This window comes from Pteropus medius, unplaced genomic scaffold (genome assembly GCF_902729225.1).
Source record: "Pteropus medius unplaced genomic scaffold, Ma_sr-lr_union100, whole genome shotgun sequence".
Taxonomy (NCBI): domain Eukaryota; kingdom Metazoa; phylum Chordata; class Mammalia; order Chiroptera; family Pteropodidae; genus Pteropus; species Pteropus medius.
This window is the reverse complement of record NW_024350926.1, coordinates 8,705,396-8,729,390: the sequence shown is the minus strand read 5'-3', so window position 1 is coordinate 8,729,390 and position 23,995 is coordinate 8,705,396. Positions and strand designations below refer to the sequence as shown.

The following is a 23,995-nucleotide window of genomic DNA, read 5'->3' as shown; positions in this document are numbered from 1 at the left end:
CACTGCTCACATCTAGGACTGTAACATAATCAACTTCTGCTGTTTTAAGCCGTAAGTTTGCGGTAATTTGTTATATTACAGCAGATTACAGAAAAATAAAACAGAGAAAATATGTCATAGTACTAATGAGAGGGATCAGAACAAGTACTCTCTAAATGTTTAATGACTATATGTGGTCATTCTATAACGTACAATATTAAAAATCATTGAGAGCTAAAAATCTCTAATCATCATCACGATTTAAAAAACCTGAGCTATTTCTATTCACAGTACTATAAGGACATTAGCTACCATCAAAAGCAATGAGAATATAAACTGTTGTGTTTTACTTAACACAGAATATTTACTATGAGGTAGAAACTGTTACAGACGCTTTGTAAATGTTAACTCAATTGGATCTATTAACGCTAAGAGATAGTTCCTATTATCATCCCTGTTTTAAAGAGAAAGAACAGACACAGGGGCCACTGGCCCGCCCAGGAGTGCCCAGGTGGTAAGTGGCAGAGCCAGGATTCAAAGCCAGGCGCTCTGGCGCCAGAAGCCACGCTTTTAAGCACCAGGTATGCTTCTTCTAAAATCACGACCTTATATATTCCAATTAAGTTGCTTCAGATCCCTTTTTAGACTTAGGCAGAATTTTTTCAACTGGATGTTGGGCTCTTTCCTATTCATTTATTCCTTCCTTCCTTCCTTCAACAATTACTAAGCATCTCCCACGTATTGGGCACAGAGGAAAAACAGAAAAATGAATAAAACTACGAGGCTCTCCTTAAAGAGTTCAGAGTTTAGTGACAAGCGGCAGACATGTAAACGGATAATGACAAAATGGTATAATTAATTCTTTCACGCGAAACCATCTCATATGCCCTATCAACGAATTCATGATTTAGAAGGAAAGACAACTGCTTAAACAAAACAACTGTGATAGCTTAAATGCTACAATGGAAGCATGTAAGGCGCTAAGAGACATATAAAATGGAAAAATTATTTGCAGGAACTGGGGTCGGGTCGGGGGGCACTGAAGGGTTCGAAGAAGGAGAGTGACAGGAACGTGTGGCGTCCGTACTTCAGAAAGGTCGCTCTGACGAGCAGCGGGGAGAGAAAGCCTGGGCAGTGAGGCCGGAGGCCACGAACCTCTTTGATTACTCACCATGCAGAGGTGACGAGGGTCTGCTGGAAGGCACTGGCAGCACAGGTTCTCAGGAGAGAGGGTGAGGTTGGGGGAGCCGGGATATGCCCTGGGCCTCTCTCAACAAAATCATAATAGCAAAAGGGAACGGAAAGATGTCGGGGATGATGGCTGTGTGGGCGTCAGGCGCAGGAGTGGCACGGGGAGTATGTGGAATTTGTATCCTGGTACCTTCTAAGGAGTTCAGATGGTGCCCTGGGGTGAGCAGAGCCTGGACAAAGTGTGGAAGGCCCACGAGCGGGCAGCACTGGGCTCCAAAGACGGAGGCCAGACCGGAGCGGGGAGAAATCGAGGCTGAGAAAGGAGAGAGCATTGTGGCGTGTGAAAAGGAAAATTTTAGTTTCCAGATTTTATTTCATAAAGGACTGAATTTATCTAAAGAAAACATTTATTTTTACAATAAACTTTTTAAAAGCTAAATTGCCGCCAATAATGGCAGCTAGCACTAGCTTACTATGTGGAGACATTGTTCTAAGTGCTTCACGTGTAGTGGCTCATTTAATCCTCAAGTGTTATTATTAATTCAGTTCATTACCAATTTAGACTCGGAGAGGTTAAGTAACTTGTCCCAGGTCATCCAGTAACTGGTGAAGGTAGAATTTAAATCCCGATACTGTGATGCCAGAGCCTGAACTCACAGTCACTGCATCACTAAAGCATGTTTCGTAAATCCTCACATCCAGAAATGAGTTTTACCGTGTCGTGGCTCACAGCACGCACAGGCCCTAAAACCAGACTGTGTAGGTTCAAACCCTCACCCCACTCCTCAGTGGCTGCGGGAGAGCAGCCAGGTGAGCTGCTCCCCGCTCCGTTTCTGTTTCCCTCCCTCTAAGTGGGCATAAGAAGTGCTCGCCCCCGGGACATTTGTGAGGACTGAATCAGTAAATGCAGGAAAAGGATTTACAGTAGCGCCTGCAACGTGCTGTATTACACATCCAATAAAATGGACATGTTATTAGCCACATCATCACTGTCTAAAGTGCTGAGAAGCCTGGTGCCTAAGGCCGGACATACTGCGCGGCCCTAGCTGAGATCTGCGGCAGGCAGAGTAATGGCCCCTAAAAGGCCCATGCTATGATCTCTGGAAGCTGGGAACAGGTACCTCGCCACAGCAAGAGGGAGTCAGCAGCTGTGCTAGGTTACGGACCCGGAGACGGGGAGCTGGTCCCGGACTGTCTGGCAGGCCCAACCCACTCGGCGTCCTCAAAACCGCGCGTGGATCGGTGAAACGACAGAAGAGGGGAGAGAATCCGAAGGCTGAGAAGGTCTCGACTCAGCACCGCTGCCTGTGAAGATGGAGAAACAGGGCCGCGCCCAGGGAACGTCGATGGCTTCTAGAAGCCGGAACGTCCCTCAGCCGACAGGGACCTCGATACGGCCGCAGCAAGGAACTGAATTTAGTTAACGGCCTGAATGGGCAAAAAGAAAAAGCAGAGATTCTTCCCCGGACCAGCCCCTCCAGAAGCAGCCCAGACCTGGAGACGACGGGATTATGGTGGCCCCGTGAGACCTGAGTGGGACTCCTGACTACGGAGCTGTAAGAGAATCCACTGGTGGCCTCTGAGGGGCTAACTCTGTGGAACTGTAACATCGGCAGTAGTAACTACCAGAAGATCTGTTCACTTCTTTCCTAAAAGACTCAAATATATTGATTTAACAACTATGTAATATGCTAAAATAAATTTAACTTTTTTTAAGTCAGCAATTTTACACTATGTTAGCGGCGTAAATCAATGTCTCCTTTACATTCCATTATGAAATTCCTGAGAACCTAAAAGTCGCTGAAGGGCTAAAAGGAAGTATTATAAATAAGATGCTATTATAACCTTTTTTCATCTTTTTTATATTGAAAGGTAAAGAAATATTCTAACCTAAAATTTTTATTCTTTAGGTTCTCATAATTAATACATGAATTAAGTATACTTTATTCTTTCCTAATATTTAAGCCCGGTCAAATCCTAATAAGGCTCTTTCTTAACGTGTCCGCAGGAATATATAAATTCTAGGTTTAAAACAATTAACTTGTTGGATTTACAGAGGTACAGCACCCGCTTAAAGGCAAAATACAGTATACCGTGGTCATTATATACTTTTTCGCTGTCTGAATTGACACTCATTATCTCTGAGGGATTAAGGGCCGTGTCTGCGTTGTTCACCTTCATAATGGCACTCTCCAGCTACACTGCCGGCCCTACAGCAGGCTTCGGTTAAACGAGGGAATGAAAAATAAATATAAAGCAAATATAAACAACCAGAAACAAAGCTCCCCTAAAACCTCAGCTTACTAGTTCACTGGAAATCTCAAAAAAAAAAGGTATACTGTATCTAGAGATTCAATGATAAAGCCAGAACCTATTTTAAATATTTTCAACAAAAAGCTTAAATGTTCTACGTTTCATTATATTCTTAACCAGATTCATTAAACATAACTCAAATTTTTTGATAGCTTGGTATCTTTATTACCAGCAGATACTGTCATGTTCGTGCGACTTACATAGGGCTCCCTGAACTGGAACTTGCTTTCTGAAAATGTCAGTCTTTTATCTGGTCTTTTTCTTCCCCTTTCCATAAAAATTAAGTGATGCACAGCACACCTGTAGGCCTACCTGAGACGTGCAACCTGGCCTCTTGCTTCACAATTACAAGATGAAGGACTCGGTCCTCTTTCCTAGAAGACAGATTATAGTCACATGCTGCATCACCACGTTTTGGTCGACGACAGACCGCAAGACAGTGGTCCTATAAGACATAATGGAACTAAAAATTCCTACCGCCTAGTGACACGGCAGCCACCGTGATGACCGGTGAAACGCATTACCCAAGTGTTTGTGGTGATGCTGACGTCAACAAACCTACTGTTCTGTCGTATGAAAATGTAGCACACACATGTATAGCACATAATGCTTGATAATGATAATAAATGGCAGTGGTACTCGTTTATGTATTTGCTGTATATACTTTTTATCGTTAGTGTACACTCTACTCATGAAAAAATCGTCCGCTGTATGCCATGCTGGGGCCCCGCTGTGTCACACACCTTGTGTTTATGTCTCTTGATTGCATCATTTTCTCTTGCGCTTGATTTAATTGTATGTTGTAGAGTCACATGCTGTACAGGTTTGGAGCCCAAAGCAACAGCCTATGCCACAAGGCCTAGGTGTGCGGCTATTCCATCTAGGTTTGTGTGAGTGCATTCGACGACAAGACGCATTTCTCAGACCGGGTCCCCATCATTAAGTCACGCATGACTGTATTTAAAAAGGCAACCCGGAAGATTTAGCTGGTAAGACCAGCCTCAAGCAATAAAAGGATGAGAACCACGTATGTGATTTCAAATTTTCCGAAACATTCTCATTTCAATACATAATCAATACGAAATGAAATCGTTTACATTCTTTTCACGCTGTATCTTAGAAACCCAGTGCACATTTGACACCTACAAGGACCTCAATCTGGACTGGCCACATTTCAGGCGGCCAGGGGCTACTATCTTCCTGTGGCTGGTTCACAGGCGGGCAGGCCTTCCACTCACTCAGGGAACCATGCTTCGGGCCTGTTTTATCCAACATCGCCTTAGAGGGTGGAAGACAAAATTCCAGGTATAAATGATGCTAACTGTGCACGTTTCATGTGAAAGTGACCTTGAACAGGATTAGAATCCGTTAGAAAGTGTTCTTTTACCTTGTCCATGTGTCACGTTCTGGGTAACGACTCTGTTCCACAATTAGAAACCAAACAGAAAGCTCCCTTGAAGCCCTGCTTTACAGCTGTCGTGGGGCTGGGCGGGCCTGTTGGAGTGAACTGCAAGCGCTAAGGCGTCCTGAAGACCTACTGTGCGCAGGAAGCTTACCTACCTGACGTCGGGCCTCAGAGCGAACGGGGCAGGCGGGCGGGCACACACCGCCAGCAACACTGAGTGGGAGGGCAGAAGCGATGCGAGCCCCGGCCACAGACACGGTCCCGGGGCCGGCCTGGAGACCCCGCCTGCTCCCGGGGCCACCCGCGCTTCTCGGAGCCCCGCGGGGAGTCACACCCGCCCGCCGCTGGCCGCCACCCCGCAGGCCTCGGACCGGACCGGGACAGCCGCCTTGCGGGAACAGTGGAGGCCCCCGGGCTCCCCTGCCTCGGCCGCCACGCGCCGCCGCGCAGGCCCCGCCCGCCCGAGGGGCCCGCCCCACGAGGCACCCCACGCCGGGCCCTGCACCCGGGGCGGGCGCCGAGCCGGGGGTGCAGAGGCGCCCCGCCGCCACCCCGTGGCGCTTGTCCCGGCGCGCCGCCGCCGCCGCCTCTGACGACAGGGAAAGCCCTGCCCCCGGAGAGCCCCGGCCTCCCCGCCGCCCCTCGATCCCGGGCCCTCTGAACGCGCGGTCCCCGACCCGGGGCTGACGGGGTCGCGACTCTCCTGCCAATCAGACGCGGCCTTCCTCCGAGCGGCCAGCGGGCCAATCAGCGCGCGCGCTGTCTTCGTCGGCCCTTCGGCTCTTCGGCCCTTCGGCTCTTCGGCCCTTCGGCTCCTCGGCCCTTCGGCCCTTCAGCTCGTCCGCTTTCGCTGCTCCTGGGCCTTCCCCGCCTTCCGCCTCGCGCGAAAGCGCAGTTCTCGTTGGTTTAGGTTGTTTTTTTTTTTCTCCCCTGACACTTCCGGGTCCTGCGTCGCTCCGGAAGCCCGCGGTTCCGGAAGCTCGGGCGGCCCCGGCTTCTGCTAGGAAAGGTCGCGCTTCCCAGAGAATGTTTCAGAGAAAGTTACGTGGAGCGGGGGCGCTTCGCGGGCTCCTAAGGTCAGTGTCCGCCCAGGGAGCCGCGGTGCGAAGCCGAGGGCTTGCTGACAGCTGGGAGGGCGTGGACTGCGTCACGACCGTGTAACTGTCGCCCTTTGCTGGAGCGTCCCTGGGGACGGGCTTCCTGTCTTCCTGGAAAAGGCAGATCCAAGTGTGATTTGGGGAGAGGCAATGAAGCAAACTTGAACTCCCCAAAATAGTCTCAGCATCGCACCATTAGAAAGAAAATTTTTTTAAAAAACAGCCGGACTTGAGCTCTTGGCATTTCACGAAGTGACTTTATAGAGACAAAACTTCTAAATCTTTTCCTCGCACTTGGCGATGGTGAGATTTACCTATTATGAACAACTTAATTATGAAGGGTCCAAACTTAATAGCAGATGGCTCCTATAAAGTATTATATTTGTTACAAAAAAGAAAAACCGTGCTGAAGTTCTCAACGCTTTTGAAAGCCTATGAACTTGAAAGTCGTTTTAATTTTCTTGTGAAAGAAGTCCTACCGAGAATTTCCTTATAACATTGCTCGCAGTGAGTGTGTCATATGTAACGTGGATTTCTGATGAATACGAGAATGTTTGAGAATCATGAGCCTTTTTCTTCTGGGGCCTTAAGTTAAAAGTTATTGTTTGTTTACATTATTTTTTGAGGTTCCGTTTTCCAAAAATACATTTTGCGAATGAAAGGGCTTTTCACAGAATGAGAACAAGTTGTTGAACGTTCGTTCACATCTAACGTGTTAGTATTCCACGATGCCCCTTGAAAATGTTTAATCTTAACGATTTCAAGCAATTACAGAGAGACGGAGGCTCTGTCCACACCACAGCTCGTAGTCTAAACACCTTCCCCTAACACGTTAACCTTCAGTTAAACCTGAGCGTAACAAACTTTCTATGCTCTCCGATCTTATTCATATTATCAATTACTTGTATCCAAAGAGTTTGGAGTTGAATGATCTTGACCTAGACGAGATTTGAAAGAAGAGAGCGTAGAATTACTTACAAAGTCGAAGAGAACCCCACATTCTTTTTTCTTAAAAGCAGGGGTGAAAATAGAAGTAACAGGACTTAGTAGAGAGGATGCTACACGAAGTCAAGAAAATTGAGTTGTAGACCTCCTGGTTTTCCTCTGACCAGCGACACGTCTTGGTCTTATTTTCTTCATTTTTAGAAATTAAGGGTAGCACCCAACCTGTGGTTTTAAAACTGTGCTTTAGAAGAACTGTAGAAACGTCCTGGACCTATGCTCGGGAGAGACAAAGTAAGCACCCCCTCAGCAGTATTTTTTATAAGAGCAGCTATTTCAGGCGTTCTGCCTGAAAAACAGGGTTCCAGTTAGGAAAATTAAATTCACATCTTAGACTAGACGACCTGTGTTTCCTTTTAACGTTAAAATTGTTTCTTAGGATAATGATTCATTTTTATTCGATGTGCATTTATTAGTTTTTCTAATAATAAAAGATATATATATATTCACAGCTAATTCATTACTAAAAGCCAGAAACACATCTATATTCAATCTCATTTGTTAAATAGATGCAGATTTCAAATTTAATTCTTTCATTATGAGCAGAATCATAATTTTCTTTTTTTTTCTTTTTTTTTCCCCACTACCCTTTTATTTTAGCCGTAACTTTTTACTTATTTTTGAAGCTCATAGTAGTTGTTGCAGTAGGGATGGCAGGTCCCTTCCATTTGACACATTTGGCCGCTGACCCTTGAAGATGCTGGCAGTCTCGCCCAGTGTCGCATTGCTAGTAAAGTTCTGAGCCCCAGTCCCATGCGTCCCTCACAGCGTCAAATAATTTTAAAGTCTCTCTCCCTGTTGCACTCCACTGTGCTCAGGGAACATTTATGCCACGCGGACAACCCCTGTTCCTGGAGAAAAGTTCTGTTCTGAGTCACTTGCTCCTCTTTTTTTCCTCCCTCGATTGGGTCGGGCAACCTCGAAGCAAATCGGATGTCCCCTTTACCTCCTTTCCTGTGAGATGACAGCAGTCTCAACATCCCGTGTTCCTCTCCAGTTCCTTGAGCGTGTGGCAGCAACCTCGGGAGGAAGGCCCTAACGTCTTCCTCTTGCCCTAGTCTGTAAGCCCCGTGCCGCAAACGCCACGCGAGGCCCGGAGGGAGGAGGGGGGTGGTTGGCACCTCAGCCCTGCCCGTCGTGGGCTGTCACTCAGCTTCTTCCCAGCCTTGCCCGCCTGCACAACCAAAATGCCCTTTTCTATATTGCTTTTGATTCTATTTAATATATTTTTAGCAGAGCACCCCCTTCTTACCTGCCGGTCACCAAGGTGAGATAAAATGTCTACCATGATGTCTTTTCTTTCTTTTTACTGTTAAAACATAAAACCCGAAATGTTTTCCCATACATAACCGTTCCCTTTCCAGGGCTAGGTCGACGACTTGGCCTGGCCTCTCCCTTGCGTATAGCACGTGTCCATGAGTTAAACGAATACTCACGCCTCATTTTTTTACCCATTTCTTTGTGCCGATTTGACAGTCTTCTTTGAATGGTTCTCCGACGACATAACGTACAGGCAGGGAGAAGGGACATGCAGGACATGCCTCCCAGGCAACGCGGGCGACTTGACCACATTCCTTTCATTTCTTTCCCCCTCTACGGTCCTGAGAGGGACTGGCTGTCTGGTCTTGAGGGAAAACATTGTGCTTTGAGCTCTGCGGCATTGAATTTGAGCCAGGCTTACCATGTAGCCATACTACTAACTTTCCTTGGCACGTCCCACAGCTTCTCTAGTGCTTACCAGATATTTGCTTATTTCCAGCTTGACCTTAAACAGGTGAGTTCATCTTCTCAAGCCTTAACTTCTGTCTTCTTGAAATGGACACGATGATAATTACTATGCTATGAGAATTAAGTGGGATAAAGACTGTAAAGAAAACACACCGTGCCTCACACGTAATGGGTATCGTATGGTACGTCCTCCTCTTCTATTGCTAACACCTCCGTCCCTTTGTGGATATTTCCACATTCCCTGAGTGCCATAAAATGTGCAGTTAAATGCGCATGCCTGCAGTTTCCAAATCATTTAGAATTCTCTTCTGAGGCAATTAGATCCTAAAGCCTTTCTAGAAATTCAGAGAGTATGGAAGATCTAGTTGCTTCCTGTGTCATGTGGCTCGTTTGTTCATCCTTGAATTGGAATTTTTGCTGTAGTTCACGCCTCTCTTCTTCATCTCTTAGTATTTAGCCCCTTAAAACAGCCCCATCTGCGTGTCCTGTGGTACCATCCTGCAGTGTTCACGTTTGCCTTTGTACCACCGTGTCAGTTTAAGACACTGGGTCAGGGCATAGCTCTGCCACTTCTAGCTCTGTGGTTTTACACTGGTCAGCTTATCTCTCTGTGCCTCAGTTTCCTTGTTTTAAAACAAATGATAGAAGAACCTCTTTCATCATATGTAAGGATTAAACCATTTAATATTAACTTATTAACGCTCGGTAACTGGTAAGTTTGTGGTATACGCTGACCGCAGCGGTAAAGTGACAAGCTGGTGGGGATTGTCTTCCATGATGAAATCCTCACGCCTTTTTTTCCCATGAGGATTGTGTCGGTGTGACATGTTATGTTCTCATTTCTCTACTTTCTTTAGCCTTTTCCAAACTCAGGTTCAACATTACCGTTTCTGCCATTGGAAATGGCTGTTTTATTTTTCCTCTTCCCAAGTTTCCTAAAACAATTTTTATAAAGATTCTAGAGAGATAGGCTTTTTTACAGTTGCTTTTTTTTTTTAACTACTGAGAAGACTTGTAAAATGACTTGTCCAGGGTCACACAGCCTGTTGAACATGGGCTAGAATGTAGAACTGGTCAGAACCAGTTTAACGCTCTTTCCCCCCAAATCCATTCAAACATCTGTTCTTTATTTTCACAACGTTTTCTCTGATAAAGACTCAGAGTATCAGCTTTCCGAAAGAAAAGATCATGAGTGCCATGCTTTCCTCTTCAAAATGTATTTGTGAAGGTAGGCCAAGGTATTGGAGATTCTGTTTTAAGGTTTAAAAAAGTATTTGTTAGTTTTAGATACTCGGATAAATATACCGTAAATGAGTTATGTAAGGTGCTCAGTTGTGTTAAGACTGATCATCTTCTTGAAGATTGTAGTATTTGAGTTGAGTTCCCTCTTTTCTTCAAATAAAGAAAAAACACATCCCCTCTGCTAGGCCAAGTTACTTATTATTGTTCATCTTTTTGAGAAATTTATGATATTTTAAAGTTTATCCTTCAGATGTAATTTAGAAACATTTTGTTGTATACCCACTACCACCCCCAACAGAAAAATCCTCTTTGGATTTTGATGAGGATTGCATATAAGACTAATTCAGAGGTCTAATGCCCGTAATTTTAAAAATTCCACGTCTTGTCTATAGCCAGATGAGCACAATTGAAATATCTAACATCAGATATCTATAAACTACTGCAACTTTGTTTATATTCGATGAAAGAGCAGCAAAACAGTAGTGACAAGTCACTTAGCAAGCCTGTGGCAGACGGATTTGAGCTTCCTGTCGTTGATTTCTAGGCCAGTTCACAGTGCCAGAGATCGCCGAGTTCTAATGGGTCCAGCCATAGCTTTTTTCCTTTCGCTCATGTTTGAGATGTGTTCTGGGAACCGGTGTCCTGTTAAATCCCTCTTTGATGCATGTCCCATTTATTAGTATTGATTTCAATACAATGGACAGTAAATCTATCTGACTACACAAAGGAAATAGTAGGGTACAGGTTCAAAGCTTAAGATCCCAGGTTTAAGAACTTTACTCACATAACCGCATGACGTAAAATGTTAGTTTAAATTTTTTTTAAACCTAAAGAAGAAAGAATATACGGTCTTGTCCATTTCAATTACTAGAACCCTTCAGATAGTGAGGCAGCAAATTATCATAGTGAACATTAGTTGATTATTGTGGATCTGTAGCCTGGTAGGGGTGCGTAGATGAGTTGGAGGCCTTAGAGATTCCTTGGGAATCACATGTTCCTGCTGATGAGGTTTACAGGGCTGTAAATTTAAAAGTAGGACTTTTGCGGGCAGCACGCATTGACACATATGCCTGATGGTAATACATCTAGTACCGAGAGTCCCGGAGCAGGTCAATACTAACGTGTGTATCGACAGCAGCTGTGTAGGAGATGTTACTTGGTATTATAGCTAAAAATCCATGTTATCCCTTTAATCATAATTACATTAATATCGGCAGGCCCTTGACAATACCTACATTATTATTGATAGATTTCTGTCAATAACAGGTTTTTAAATAAAATATATTCATTCATAATTTGTGCTATACTCAATAAAAGCCCCGAAATACATCCTGAAAAAGTCTTCTGTCTTTAGTGAGGTAGAGTCATTAGTTTTGGTTTCAGAATGTGATATAGATGACAGAGTATTATTTTGGGGAATGAAAAGCATAAAAGGAAAGCATGAGTTATTTAAGGGATAAGGTTATTATATATCGCTGCTCTTAGAAAACGAATTTCTGTGGTTTTTTTTCTTTTCTGTGAAAGAAAAGCAGTGTGACATGTGTAGTGATAAAATGTCAGCGGGAGACCTTCTTAATAGTTTTTAGTGCTAGATCATTTTGTCTTAAACATATTTATGTGACAAGTTAATCACACTAACCCTAGTAGTTGCTATACTTTTTATCTGGTCTCAATTTTGCCTTAAGCATCGTTTTCACATATTCCATCCTTCACTAATCACTAATATTACCTAGTGTCAATTATACTTTTAATTAATTATTGTTTTATAAATCTCTTTGCTTGATAGAAATGTTTTTCCTGTGTTAGCCTTTTAGAATCTTAACTTAGTATAGTTTAGGAAGCGGGAAGGGAGAAGGTGGTAGGCTTGTGTATTAAAAGAATGAGGTTTCCTGGCAACATAGGAAAAAGCGTTACCTGTTTCTGGCATCCTGGAAAAACCAAACTGAATTAAATCCACTGGTGTTTGTTTCTGCTCAGAACAATCGCAACTTTTCTAATAAAGATTGACTTGTATTAAGTATTCAAATTTGAGCCAACTTTCATGGAAGTAGATACTAACCTACAGGAACCGATACTTTGAGGATTGTTAAAGCTTAAGGTAAATTCTTGAAAGTCACGCAGAGCTAGACTGACCGGTGCTTGAGCATGGAGGGTGACCAGGATGCCAGATCAGTAGACTGCTGGTTTACAAAAGACTTGAGTTGGGGGGTTTTCATTCGAAACCAATGTCACCATAATCTGCTTTTTGATGTTCGTAGTTCTTAGTGTAGGAAGTTACGTTACTTGGACTTTTTCAGAAGGTTATTCGCACCTTAGCTCAGTCCCGTGAATTGATGCAGAGGTCTGGTGATCGGTCTCCCTGAACTGCAGGCTTCCTTTGCTTCCGGCATCAGATTCACTGTCTAAAATTGATCCCCTGTTACGTCTCCTGTCCTCAGTGATGACTCATGCCTACAGAATCAGTGCCATTAAAAAGGGGTCTCTTTACGGTGGCCGACTCTTGGGCTAGTCTCTCCTGCCAAGCCAGGCAGCTCTGGCCACTGCGGATGGCTTGTTTCTTCACGTCCACATGCCAAGCGCAGGCACATCAATGGGGATTAAACAACCAGACACACAGCTCGCGAGGACCCGTCCCCTCGTGTCGCAGGTAGGCCTGGCCGCCCGTGGCTCGCACGCTCCTGGGGCTGGCACATCCCCTCCACTGGCCATAACACCGGGTTTGTCCTTCCCTGGGGAGTCGGTGATCCTTCACAGTGCTTTCACATTTCAACATCCATTCTTTGCTCAGAGATCAATGGCTAGTCCTGATTACAGTGGCATCTTATTTCTTTAAAAATGCTTGAATAAAAGTAAGTTAACTGTGTTAAGTATTTGGATCGAGCGCCTGGTACCTAGGAGAATGCCTGGCATTTGGTAGGTGCTCAGTAAATTTTGGTTCAGTCGAGTAGCCGTTTGTCAGAGAATTAGAATTCACTAAAACACAAACTGCTTACCTTATATCTAGAGGAACTTGATGCGATTTAAAGGCATTCATGGCATTTTCCTGTGATCCACACCTTAGGGGCAAATACTATTACACCAATGGAGGGAAGAGGTTCCATAATCGGATTAGCTGATTTCACAGTTATTTTGATTTCATCAGTTTCTTCTACTCTCCTGGGCGCTGCCCTTCTCTAAGGCCGGTATTCTAGAATAACTACCTAGGGTACCAGAAAGCGGGGCGGGGAGGAGGAGGAACCGGACGTCAGGAGTTGGCGATGAAGCCCTATCAGTCGGGTGCTCGTCTGGGACTGTCCCCACGGCACCCTGTTCAGAGTCAGCTGTTGTCGGTGCGCATCCTGAGATTTCTTTGCTCCCAGGCGGCAAGCACAGCCATGTCGATGGAGTTTAATAACCATGGGAACCGGCCCTCGTGGGACCCAACCCCTTCGCTCAGGGCCCGGCTCCGCAGATGCGAGCTGAGTGCACCGAGTCCCGAGCCGGCCTGCGCCCCTTCCCGCCAGCGCCCGGTCGCTGTCCGACTGCCGCGGTTACACTTCCATGGTGGGGCCGGTACCTCCCGGAGAAAAGCGTGGTTTGCCACAGCTTGGTCCGAGCGTTAGCGTGAGTCATAACGAAGACTTCAGTCTTTTGAAAGCAGATTTGCCAAAATCAACCCGAAGTCTTTTTCTGCGTACGCCCGTCTCTAGCCGCAGCAGAAATGATATCATGATGATACACGTTCCAGTTTCCAACCCGTTTCCTGACATTACCTGGTTTAATCTCAGCAGCTTTGTGAAGGAGCTGTTTTTTCCAGCTTTTGAAGAGTCTGAGGCTAATGACTTTCTCTCAGGTCACACAGCAAGTAAATGTCAGGGCTAGAACCTGAGCCCGGGCCTGCTTGGTTTTAGATCCACTTTTTCCACTCTTAGTGCAGTCGCCTGAGTAGGCACGTAGAGCCCAGGAGGCCAGGCCCTCTCCAACGAACTGCCGCGTGTAATGGACAGTGTCTGCTGTTTGCAACTAAAAGTCACCAAAAAAAAAAAAAAAACCGTAAAATGTTGGAAAGTAAAACCTAAAACAAAAAGTAGGGAACCAGATTATTCATCTGGAAGAGGACGGGCGAAGAGCGGCGTAGTAACAGTCAAGGTCCCACGTGGGGGGATCGGGCCCAGCTGTTCTTAATCTACACCGAGGCAGGGCCCAGGCAGAGGAGGGAAGAAGACATGTCGAGCTGTGACAGGGATGAGAAGGAATTCTCTGAGAACAGGGATTGGTGAGTGTTGGGCTGGGCGGAGAGTGTGTTAAGCCTTCTCTTCTGGCAGCTGTCAAGAATTCCTGTCTTTACTCAGTGTTCTTAAGTATGATTTCTCCAGAAACGGGGGATTTGAAATACACGGTTTCTCCAAGAAACCACTCCCTCTGAGGAGTTTTTCACCAAATGTGAGTGAGGTTCATGTAGATGCTTTCAGTGTTCGGTTATGCGCCCGTCATTGTAGTAAATTCTGTAAGACGATAAGATAATCATCAGCCGCAATCTGAAACTGACTGCGACTCTACTAGTTAAAGACACGTAAATTGGTGCAACTGGCCTCCAACGCAAGCCAAATACCCCGGCTGAGACTCAAGCGAAAATAGATAGCCATCCATCCAGCTCAGCGTGGGGGTGTGAAGAGAGGGAACTGTCATGTTGGACTTAATATCCGTGTCCAGTGCGGTCGGGGCTTTTCAAGAGCTTTGACCGATCGTCCCTCATCTTGCTGACCACAGAATATTAATACTGGGCAAGAAGCAGATGTGTGGACACTATTCCAGTAGAAGGCTTACAAATACCATATTCTCGCATGCCATGAATAACTGGAGTGTTGCGTGACAAAAACTAAACTAGGTATCAAAGTCACTTTGTAGGTGGCAGGTGCTTTGAGAAGTAAGTATAAGATGAGGCTCTTCCCTTAACTAGTTCATGGTCAAGTTAGGGAAAGATGTACCAACGTGACTGAAATCACAGTACAGATGGTTGAGGGCTCAAGCGGGTGGCACAGACACTTGCCGTCAGAGTTAAAAGTGGTGATGGTGGGAGCTGGGGATGGTTCTGAAGGTTCGGTGCAGAATGCTGACAGTTGGAATGGGAAGGGCAGATAGATAGTCGAGCGTGGTGGGAGTCGGTGGTGGGAGAGATAAGTGTTTTAGGGGTGTGAGAGAAGACGGGCAGGACCGAAGGGTGCTCTGGAATTTAAGGCTCTCTGGGGAGTGACAGGTGAGATGGTCGCAGAGATGGAGACAGTTGGCCTACGATTGTACCTGAGAAGTTTGTGCTTTATCCCAGGGGTAATCATGAGGTGAGGAAGAGCTGATTTAGGATGTCAGGGGAAATAATTTTGTAGATTTGGGTTCGCTTACGAGATTTTTAAAATAACGTTTTAGGTTTTTTTCTCTTAATTATATAAATGTTATAGGTTAATTAGAGAAAATTTGTGAACTGCAGGAAAGTGGGGAAATCTTACTCATCGATAATGTTTTTGCACGAACTTTGAAATGTTTGCCCTACGGGACAGTTTTGGAATTCTGGGAATTGGCTCCGAGACCCCGTGGCGCCATCTACCTCTGGCATTGCTCCAGTTGTCCATTTACCCGCCTTTCTCCCTTGCAGCCCTTGGCCGGGGTCCTTAAGTGAGAACCAGGACAAGTTTTTATCTGTGTCGCAAGCACCTCGCAGGGCTGGGATGTACTGATGCGCACAGAGTTCGTGGATTCCGTGAATGGTCCCTGGTCTCACAAGGACCACTTAACAGAAGGAAGGGGGAGGCCTGAGTCCACGCGAGGCTCGAATAGCCTCTCGATGCAGGGACGAGAACTAACCAGACATAGGGAGGAGGGCTGGCATGCAGCTTTGAGCTGGTTGGGTGATAGGCCAAAAACTTACCAATTTTGCTTTGAAATGAACTAGCCCAGTCATTCTCAACATGACCAGAGAACTTCTTAGAACTGCAGCTTCTTGGCCCCAGTTCTGGGCCTACGTTCAGATTCGAAAACCACTCAACTGGAAGGACGGGGACCACGGGACTGCAGTGTTGAGGACCACAGCACAAGATAGTGGAGAGCCCGGGTGTGCAGTGTCAGTGAACATGGCCGTGAGGCGCCGCGGTAGCTGAAATAGGAAACACAAAATTCCGAGAGGAAAACTACGAATGTGAGATTATGTCATTGGAAAGAAAATTAAACGCGTTGTAAGTGGGCAAGATCCATTGATCTTGTTCCGATCACTGCCTTCCTGAGCTTAACGTTTAACTTGATTTGAGATAGATTAGTCCCATGAGATGCTCAACACCCCCTCAGATTTTCTGTCCCATATCCACATAACTGCCCGCCGAACTGTCCACTTAGCCGGCTCATACCTCGAATCTCCAAAACTACGTGTATATATTATCTTTCCCTTCAAACCCACATCTCAGCATTTCCTATTTCAGAGAACTGGATTGTCATCCACTCAATTACTGATGCCAGTTATTCTTGGCTTAAATCTCACGAAATCAGGTCCGTTCTACCACATCATGGCATCCAGAGGCCCCTATTTCTCTCCATCTCCGCTGATGCCTTTCCAACGTAGACCGTCAGTTTCTCACTAGATCATTTAACACTCCTTTAACAATCACCTTACTTGGTCTCCATGTCACCGATCTCGAAGCCTCAAATCCACTCCGTCAGTTCTTAGCATGGCCAGAGCAAGCTGCGTAAAATGAAAATTTGATTAATTCTTTGCTTACAACTACTCAGCGGCTCCGTGTTGCATCTCGGTGAAGTGCAGCCTTCTTCACGTGGCGCCCAGGGCCTAAGGGGTCGGTCGGTCTCCTGCTTTCTTTTCCAGCCTTATCTTTTGTCCTTGCACCTGCTCTTGCCTCTGCCCGGAATAGCATTCTGCCCTTTCTTCACCAGCCTGATGACACTGCCGACCCCACGGGTGGCTGCTGAGACTGCCTCTCCGTGACGCTGTCCCTGACCTAAGCTCCGGCTGAGAGCACTGGGCATGAATTTCCCCTTGCGTATCGCCGGTCACATCTCCCCGTAATTGCCCGTTTGTTATTTTATATAGCATATTCTCACCCCAACCGTCACCCCACTACAATATTGTTCCAAATGGGTTGAGACTGTGTGGTCTACCTTTCTATATCGCTGGCTCTGGCACATTAACTGGTCAGTAGCAGATGCCCAACAAACCGATGTTGAAATAAGTAATAATCCACAGTCTGGTCCTTTGGAATAGTTTCAATGCATGGGAATTTCTATTTTGTATCCTTCGCCCACCCGAGACACTTTTCTCTTCACTGACCCATTCACCTAGTGTTTGTAGGATGCATTCTGTGTGCCAGGCGCCGTGCTGGTTGCTAAGATTCAACTGTGACGAGTCTCAGTGTTTGCAACAGGGCTTATCGTCTAGCGAAGGAAATAGACAATTAAAAAGTAGTTTATGTACCGTACATAATACATCGAAATAATTTACCACAGTATGTAAAGGCGTAGAAGGAGGAAGAACAGAGTACTAAGAGATCAGCCAGAAGAGACTGCTAACTTACATTTAGAGAGGAGGAAACGATGCCTCAATCAGTACTTAAACACCTAGCATGCGTCTTTCAGTTAAAGAATGGGAACATACTTTTCCAGGCGAAGGGAGCGGGCAGTAAAATGCCACTACTATACCAGAGAAGGGCACTTATGCCTAGAGGTCAGAGCATCGGGCAGGAAAGCGAGCTGCGGGGAGGTCTGGAGAGGCCCGTGTTTTCGGAAGGCTGCATCGTGGGGAGGGCGCAAAGGTAGGATGGGATCTGGGGAAGACAGAGAGCGAGGGGTTCAGGGAGAGGCTTGCGGGGCACGGGGGTGTGAATGGCTTAGAGAAATATTTTCGACCAAGCACGGACCCTGGGGATTAATTAGCTTTGTGGAGAGAGGAAGGAGAACTCTGTCCTGACGCCCTTCTTTCTCCCCTGCAGCTCCTGGCTGGTGTGAGGCGAGGGACCTGGAGCCAGGACCACCTGCTGTGGGCCGTGATGTCTTGAGGGAGCTGCAGGCAGGGGAGGAAGGGGACACCGGCCCAGAAGGCGCCGCACGCACGGTGAGAAGCACTGAGGGCGCTCGGCCTGCTATTCAGTAGTCATTCTTGTTTCCTGTACTGGAACTTGTTATCCATGTAGTCTGCTGCCACTAAGTCATCTAGGCGCCATGGGTGATTTTAAATCTCCCCTCTTGAAAAGCTCTGATTGTCATAGATATTCCAGTTTCAAGAAGGACAGCTTTATTTTAGGATACACTTTCCGGTCCTTTTGCCTTCTAACGGATTGCATTTAACATCTTTTTAGTATAAATCATAAAGGAATAGAATTTGAAAGGACTCGAAGGTCATGTTGTCTCCAGTCCTCGCTTTAGAAGCGAAGGAACCGCGGCAGAGGTCAGGTGAGATGGCTCGTGCGAGACCGCAGAGCCGGCGGTGGCCGTGAGCGCCAGCGGGCCCCTGCCGCTGCGGCTAGCTTTTCTTTCTGTCATGCCTCGGGCCTTTCGAAGGCCTGGAGGTCACGATCAAGTTTAGATTCGAAGGCCTAGCGGTCACGATGGAGTTCAGGTTCAAAGGCCTGGAGGTCACGATCAAGTTCAGGTTCGAAGGCTTAGAGGTCACGATCGAGTTCCGCACATTGAGGGCCCATTTTAGAAACAATGTAAATAGATCTCAGTGTAGTTTGCATCTTCCAGCTCATTAATAAACGGTGAAACGTCTAACTGGTCTGTACCCTCCATGACAGCAGAGGCCACTGCGTGTTCTCGTCATACTGGCTCGCCCATATAGGCATTTCATAAATGTGTTTTGAATCGGCCGGTCATACTTAGCTAACAACCAACTTTTTCCATTTTATTTCAAAAGATTTTTGTCCCTGTAGCACCACTTTTTTTCCTTAGTGTATTTGTGAAATGATCTTAGGATACGTTTTTACGTCATGGTTTTCTTGGAAAGTGTATGAGGTATACCTTTTTATTAATAAAGACATTTCTGCGTTCATGGTGCCTCGCGCTAGTATTTCTGCAGTCGCTGATAGAATAATAAACACTTGTCATTCATTATGTGTTTCTCCTACCATCCTTTATAAATACAGAGGAGAGTCAGAGACTAGGTGAAAAATATAACTTTGGGTCGGTAGAAGTACCAGAAATGAAGCCGAGGTCTTGACGCCCCGCCCGCTGCTTGTGCCATGAGGTTTATTGTATGTATTCAGCTCATGCATTTTTCTCTGTTGTTCACGTGGCTCTTCAGCCTCAGAATTGTCAGCTTCGGAGTTTCATTGTCTCCCTGCTACGGCATCTGTCTGAGGAGGATTACGTGGCGGTGCATCTGTGACTGTAGGATGCAACTTGCCAAAACCTGTTACTCCTTTGATGAGGAGGGCCAAGAAGAAAGAAAGGGAGGGAGGGAGGCGGGGAGGAAGGAAGGAGGAAGGAGGGAGGGAGAGAAGAGAAAAGAAAGAAGTTCCCAGTAAGAAGTGACCGTTTACTGTGCCGTGTCGACACTTCTGAAAGGCCCCTCTTCTGGTTGTGCCGTGTCACTGTGCGTCACCATTTTCCAGGGGTAGGTTGAGGAGGTGGCACAAGATCGCCGCTGTCTGACGTTTGCTGATTGTCCTTTCCCCTAGAGACCTTGGGAGAAGGCATGGCTTCCGGAGAGGAGAGTAAGACCACGCACAGGGTGCTGAGAATAAATCAGCTGGATGCACTTGAACTCAACAAGGCCCTGGAGCAGCTGGTTTGGGCCCAGTTCACTCAGTGCTTCCACGGATTTAAGCCCGGGCTGTTCGCGCGCTTCGAACCAGAGGTGAAAGCGTTATTGTGGCTTTTCTTGTGGAGATTCACCATTTACTCTAAAAATGCCACTGTGGGCCAGTCCGTTTTGAATATTCGGTACAAAAACGATTTCTCCTCGAACCCGAGGTATCAGCCACCGAGCGCGAATCAGAAGGTCTGGTACGCCGTCTGCACCATCGGGGGGAGGTGGCTGGAGGAGCGATGCTATGACTTACTTCGGAACCGTCACTTAGCGTCGTTCGGAAAAGCCAAACAGTGTGTGAATTTTATGGTTGGACTTTTGAAATTAGGCGGGTTGATGAATTTCTTGATTTTCCTTCAAAGGGGCAAGTTTGCAACTTTGACAGAGCGTCTCCTAGGCATCCGTTCAGTATTCTGCAAGCCCCAGAGCGCGCGTGAAGTTGGCTTCGAGTATATGAACAGGGAACTTCTCTGGCATGGTTTCGCCGAGTTTCTCATTTTCCTCTTACCACTCATCAATATCCAGAAGTTGAAAGCCAGGTTATCTTCGTGGTGTAGCCCTCTTCGTGGTGCCCCTAACAGCGACAGCACAGTAGCCGCCAGAGGCAAGCAGTGCTCCCTGTGTGGGGAGTGGCCCACCATGCCCCACACCGTAGGGTGTGAGCACGTCTTCTGCTATTACTGCGTGAAGAGCAGCTTCTTATTCGACATGTCTTTTACATGTCCTGCGTGTGGCACAGAGGCACACGGCGTGCAGGCGCTGAAATCGGGCATCGAGATGTCCGAAGTGAATGCTGTTTAGAAAGTAAAATTGTTTCTTCTGAGGAAAACTGTATTATGTTGAAATTCTTAATAATAGTCATCCTGAGTACACCGTTTGGGTGTCTCTGAGTGCCTGTGCTCCTCTGTCCTCTGTGCCTTGCCAGGCGTGACTAAATCCCCATCACCGGGATCCACGTGAGTCTAAATATATTCTGTATTTTTCTTAATTATTGCATCCATTATTCTTTAATTTAATTTAATTCATTATCCTTTAATGTCAAGAATAATGGACAGTTTTGTCAGGTGACTACTAAGAATGTTCCCTCATTTTGCTCCTTCGTAGAAAAAGGTTAGACTAAAAGTAAACGATTTTGGAGACTCTGGGATGAGTGTGCATTTATTCTCGGAGATGGTGTTACAGCATCATAGTCTCACAGTGATGAGATCTGTCATTTTAAACCTTACGATCCGGTGGCCTGGTTGTAATTCTGAGCTTTTCTCTGGAGCCAGTTCGTGACGGGCTCTGTGGGCTCCGTTCTCAGGCAGAACGATGTCACCGGAAGCTGATGACATGTGTCCTGCCAGCCTTCTGCCCCCTGGAGTCCGAGCTTCTTGCCCAGAATTCGGCGGAGTCCAGATGCCCCCTCCCCACGGCTGGGCGGCAGGGTCATCCCCGGAGGAGAAGCTGGGTGGCTGTCTTCACGCGTGTCACCTTTAGTGCTCTCTCCCCATTGTTTTTCTGTATAGTTTCTCTTTTTTGGTTTTCCTTGCTCATGAGAATAGTTGGCAGGCGACACGCCAGCAAAGCTCTACTCGCGAGCTGGCCCCTCCAGTCCCCGTTGACAGGCCGCTTCACTTGGAATAGAGTTCCGGTGAACTGTCACCAGCCAGTTAAAAGTAACAGGTAAGAGAGAGGCAGAAAACTAGGTTAAGCAGGTGTGTTTACAGTAATAAGAAATAATAAAACCTGGTATCAACTAAAAAGAACTAAAAAAGGAAAACTATAATCTGGTGACATTTAGAGTAGGGACACCAGGCTCTGAAGACTAACAGAACAGTAATTGTGGTTTAAAAAGTGATTTCAGATCATCAGTCTGTATCATTTGGTTAAGAAGGCGGGGACATTAATATATTCAAGGAAGCCTTCAAAATGAGTCGGCAATTAAGGACAAAAACTGGTTCATTTGGGACATTTGCTTTTAACAAAAAGCTATTTTTCTTAACAGCACTCGTAAGTGAAGTGTTACTGTATTACGAAAAGGTATTTTCAGCAACAGAGCACTTCCAGACGTACTTTTTAGGCACACAGATCAACTGTATTGTCTGTAGAACTGGCTCTCGACGGCCCGCTGCAGAGAAACCGAATGCGTAGTGTGCATATTCACCACGGCGAGCCGGCAAGTATTTCGCTTGTATGTCTGCTGTTTTTTTCCTTCAAAGAGCACATAAATCATGAAACAACACAATATGCCTTCAGGTTTCTAGGCTGTCTCTTATTTTCTCCTAAAATTTTTGAGAAAAAGCTTATGGTTTTAAAATGTCATCTACAAAAACCAAGTGAGCACCATTTTGCACAACGGCCTTCATGGAGTCCCGCCTGGAGCTGTCATCTTGGCAATGAAAACAAGTCCAACGAGGTGGAACCAGGTCCTGCCCGAGGCAGGAAATGCAGTCCAGAACCCAGCACGTGGGTCACTTTCCTTCTCAGTAGCAGGAGGCTAACGTGTCTTCAACGGGGTCACCTCCTTCCTTTGCCGAAATCCCCAAAGGCAATAAAACATAAATGTACTTAGTTAAGCTGATTTTAAAAGCAGATGGGTGTGGAAATGTTTGTATCTATGGACCTTAAGAACTTATCTCAAGGAGATGGTAAGAATTTGGATATGGAATTACCGAAGTGTTCAATATGGCACTGTCTGTAATAAAGATATGTTTCAACAATAGGGGAATAAACAAAGTAGGACAGCTATTTAATTGACTCAAGAATGTTATATAAATGCCATGGAAAATAATGTTATGCAAAAATATATGTGAATAATTTTAATGCAAAAGTGCGCAATAGAATATTTAAAAGAAGTAGTATATTACATACTATATGATCTGAACTATGAGATAAACAGGCATGTGTTCATATTTAATAAAATGTTTCTGGGTAATTCAACTTTGATTTTTTTCTTTATACTTTTCTATATTTCTCAAATTTTCTACAACGAGCATATCATACTTTTTAATTACACCAAAACAAGTTATTTGTCTCTTTAAAATCTTGTGGCCGATTTTGTTTCAATTCAATTCAGAGAAAACATCTGCATAGTTAGTAAACAAATCTCAGGTATATGAATTTGGGAGCTGTAAGATGCTAAAAACCAGAGAGCACCTATTTTTGCATTACAATAAATAAAGCCTGCCTTTATGGCCAACCACAATTATTGAAAAAGTCTGAATTATTTCATACAGTTCAAATTACATATTAAGTCTGACTCCATATAGCAGATACATTTTTTTAACCACTCAGATGCATGTAGGCATCAGAAAGATAAACCACACCTTCAAAAAGCACTTGTACAGTATTTGTAAATGTAGTTTAGTTAACTTTAAAATATCTAGAACTAGTACACCAGATCAAAGCAATTGACACAAATACTTTATATTATCAGTTCACCTAAACCTATAAGATAACAGTATTTTCTGAACTAGAGATCAAGACACAAGGTCTGACCCAGGATTTTGTATTTCTTCCAGATGTGGTCGTGAAAATGCTGACATTTCTGAGGTATTTTATGTTTCGGTTGCCAATAAGACTTAATGCAAACTTGAACTTCAGCTGAGACTTTATCTAAATAGTCACAATTCTGAATCGGAGGAGCCAGGGGCTTTACTGTTCCGAGGGGTGCAGGATGGTCCCCCGTAAATGTCTCACTAACCCATCAGGAAATAGCATCCTCTTCTGACAGCCTCTGTTCTTTAAAATCCACACCAATTCAAGTGCTTTTTCAGTCAACCAAAATTATAAAAAACTACACTGTGGTTAATTACTTTAAAAAGGCTTAACGCCGGACCAAATGCAAAGGGCAAATAAAGCAAGAAACCCCATGCAATATTGCATGTGGTGTTCCTTAATGCCCCTTCTCAAACCTACTAGGTTATTCCTTAGTTTAGATGACCATCTTGCTCAAACGGCAAAATAGATCGTGAGCTCCGTGAGAACAGAGGCTATAGCTAGCTTGCTCTCTCTTTTTTTTTTTTTCCTTTTGGTGTCATTATTGCCAAAAACAGTGACTGGCATAATTCAGATGCTTAGCTGGAGAAACGAGAGTTTGGGGTTTGATAGGAAGGCCGCCCCCAATATTGAACAGAGCAACCGATAGCATCGTTGTAGAAGACTCCCACATGCATTTCCGTGGCAGCTTGGAGAGGCCAGCGCCCCCAATTTGTCTTCGTAGTGTGTCTTAGGGGTGCCATTTTTAATTTAAAATGTTCTGTGGCATTCTTGCTT

General features: G+C 45.4%; 1 protein-coding gene and 2 long non-coding RNA genes across 21 annotated transcripts in view; 1 reads left to right on the top strand and 2 right to left on the bottom strand.

The window, feature by feature from the left end:
- Positions 1-5,298, bottom strand: part of LOC120585522 (uncharacterized) — a 49,932-nt gene extending 44,634 nt beyond the window's left edge. For 11 of the 17 annotated variants that reach the window (XR_005648377.1, XR_005648378.1, XR_005648381.1 and 8 more), the window contains exons 1-2: positions 2,292-5,033; positions 1,151-1,483 (exon numbers count right to left, since the gene is read on the bottom strand). This is a non-coding gene — a long non-coding RNA (uncharacterized LOC120585522). The other 6 variants (XR_005648390.1, XR_005648387.1, XR_005648389.1 and 3 more) reach the window with 6 other exon arrangements.
- Positions 5,299-5,810: 512 nt separating this feature from the next.
- On the top strand, positions 5,811-22,660 carry PEX2 (peroxisomal biogenesis factor 2). Of its 3 annotated transcripts, none has more exons than XM_039841912.1 (3): positions 5,811-5,964; positions 17,922-18,043; positions 19,610-22,660. In XM_039841912.1, exon 3 carries the CDS (start codon positions 19,625-19,627, stop codon positions 20,537-20,539), a length of 915 nt encoding a protein of 304 aa, XP_039697846.1. In that variant the 5' UTR covers positions 5,811-5,964; positions 17,922-18,043; positions 19,610-19,624; the 3' UTR covers positions 20,540-22,660. The 3 variants fall into 3 exon arrangements, with proteins under 3 accessions (XP_039697846.1, XP_039697844.1, XP_039697845.1); XM_039841910.1 differs by lacking the exon at positions 5,811-5,964 and adding an exon at positions 5,971-6,288 and having other exon boundaries at positions 19,608-22,660; XM_039841911.1 differs by lacking the exon at positions 5,811-5,964 and adding an exon at positions 6,298-6,492 and having other exon boundaries at positions 19,608-22,660.
- Positions 5,816-8,572, bottom strand: LOC120585521 (uncharacterized). The gene is made up of 2 exons (XR_005648375.1): positions 8,424-8,572; positions 5,816-6,923 (listed from the first exon to the last, which is right to left on the bottom strand). It is a non-coding gene; the product is annotated as an uncharacterized LOC120585521 (long non-coding RNA).
- Positions 22,661-23,995: the final 1,335 nt, after the last annotated feature.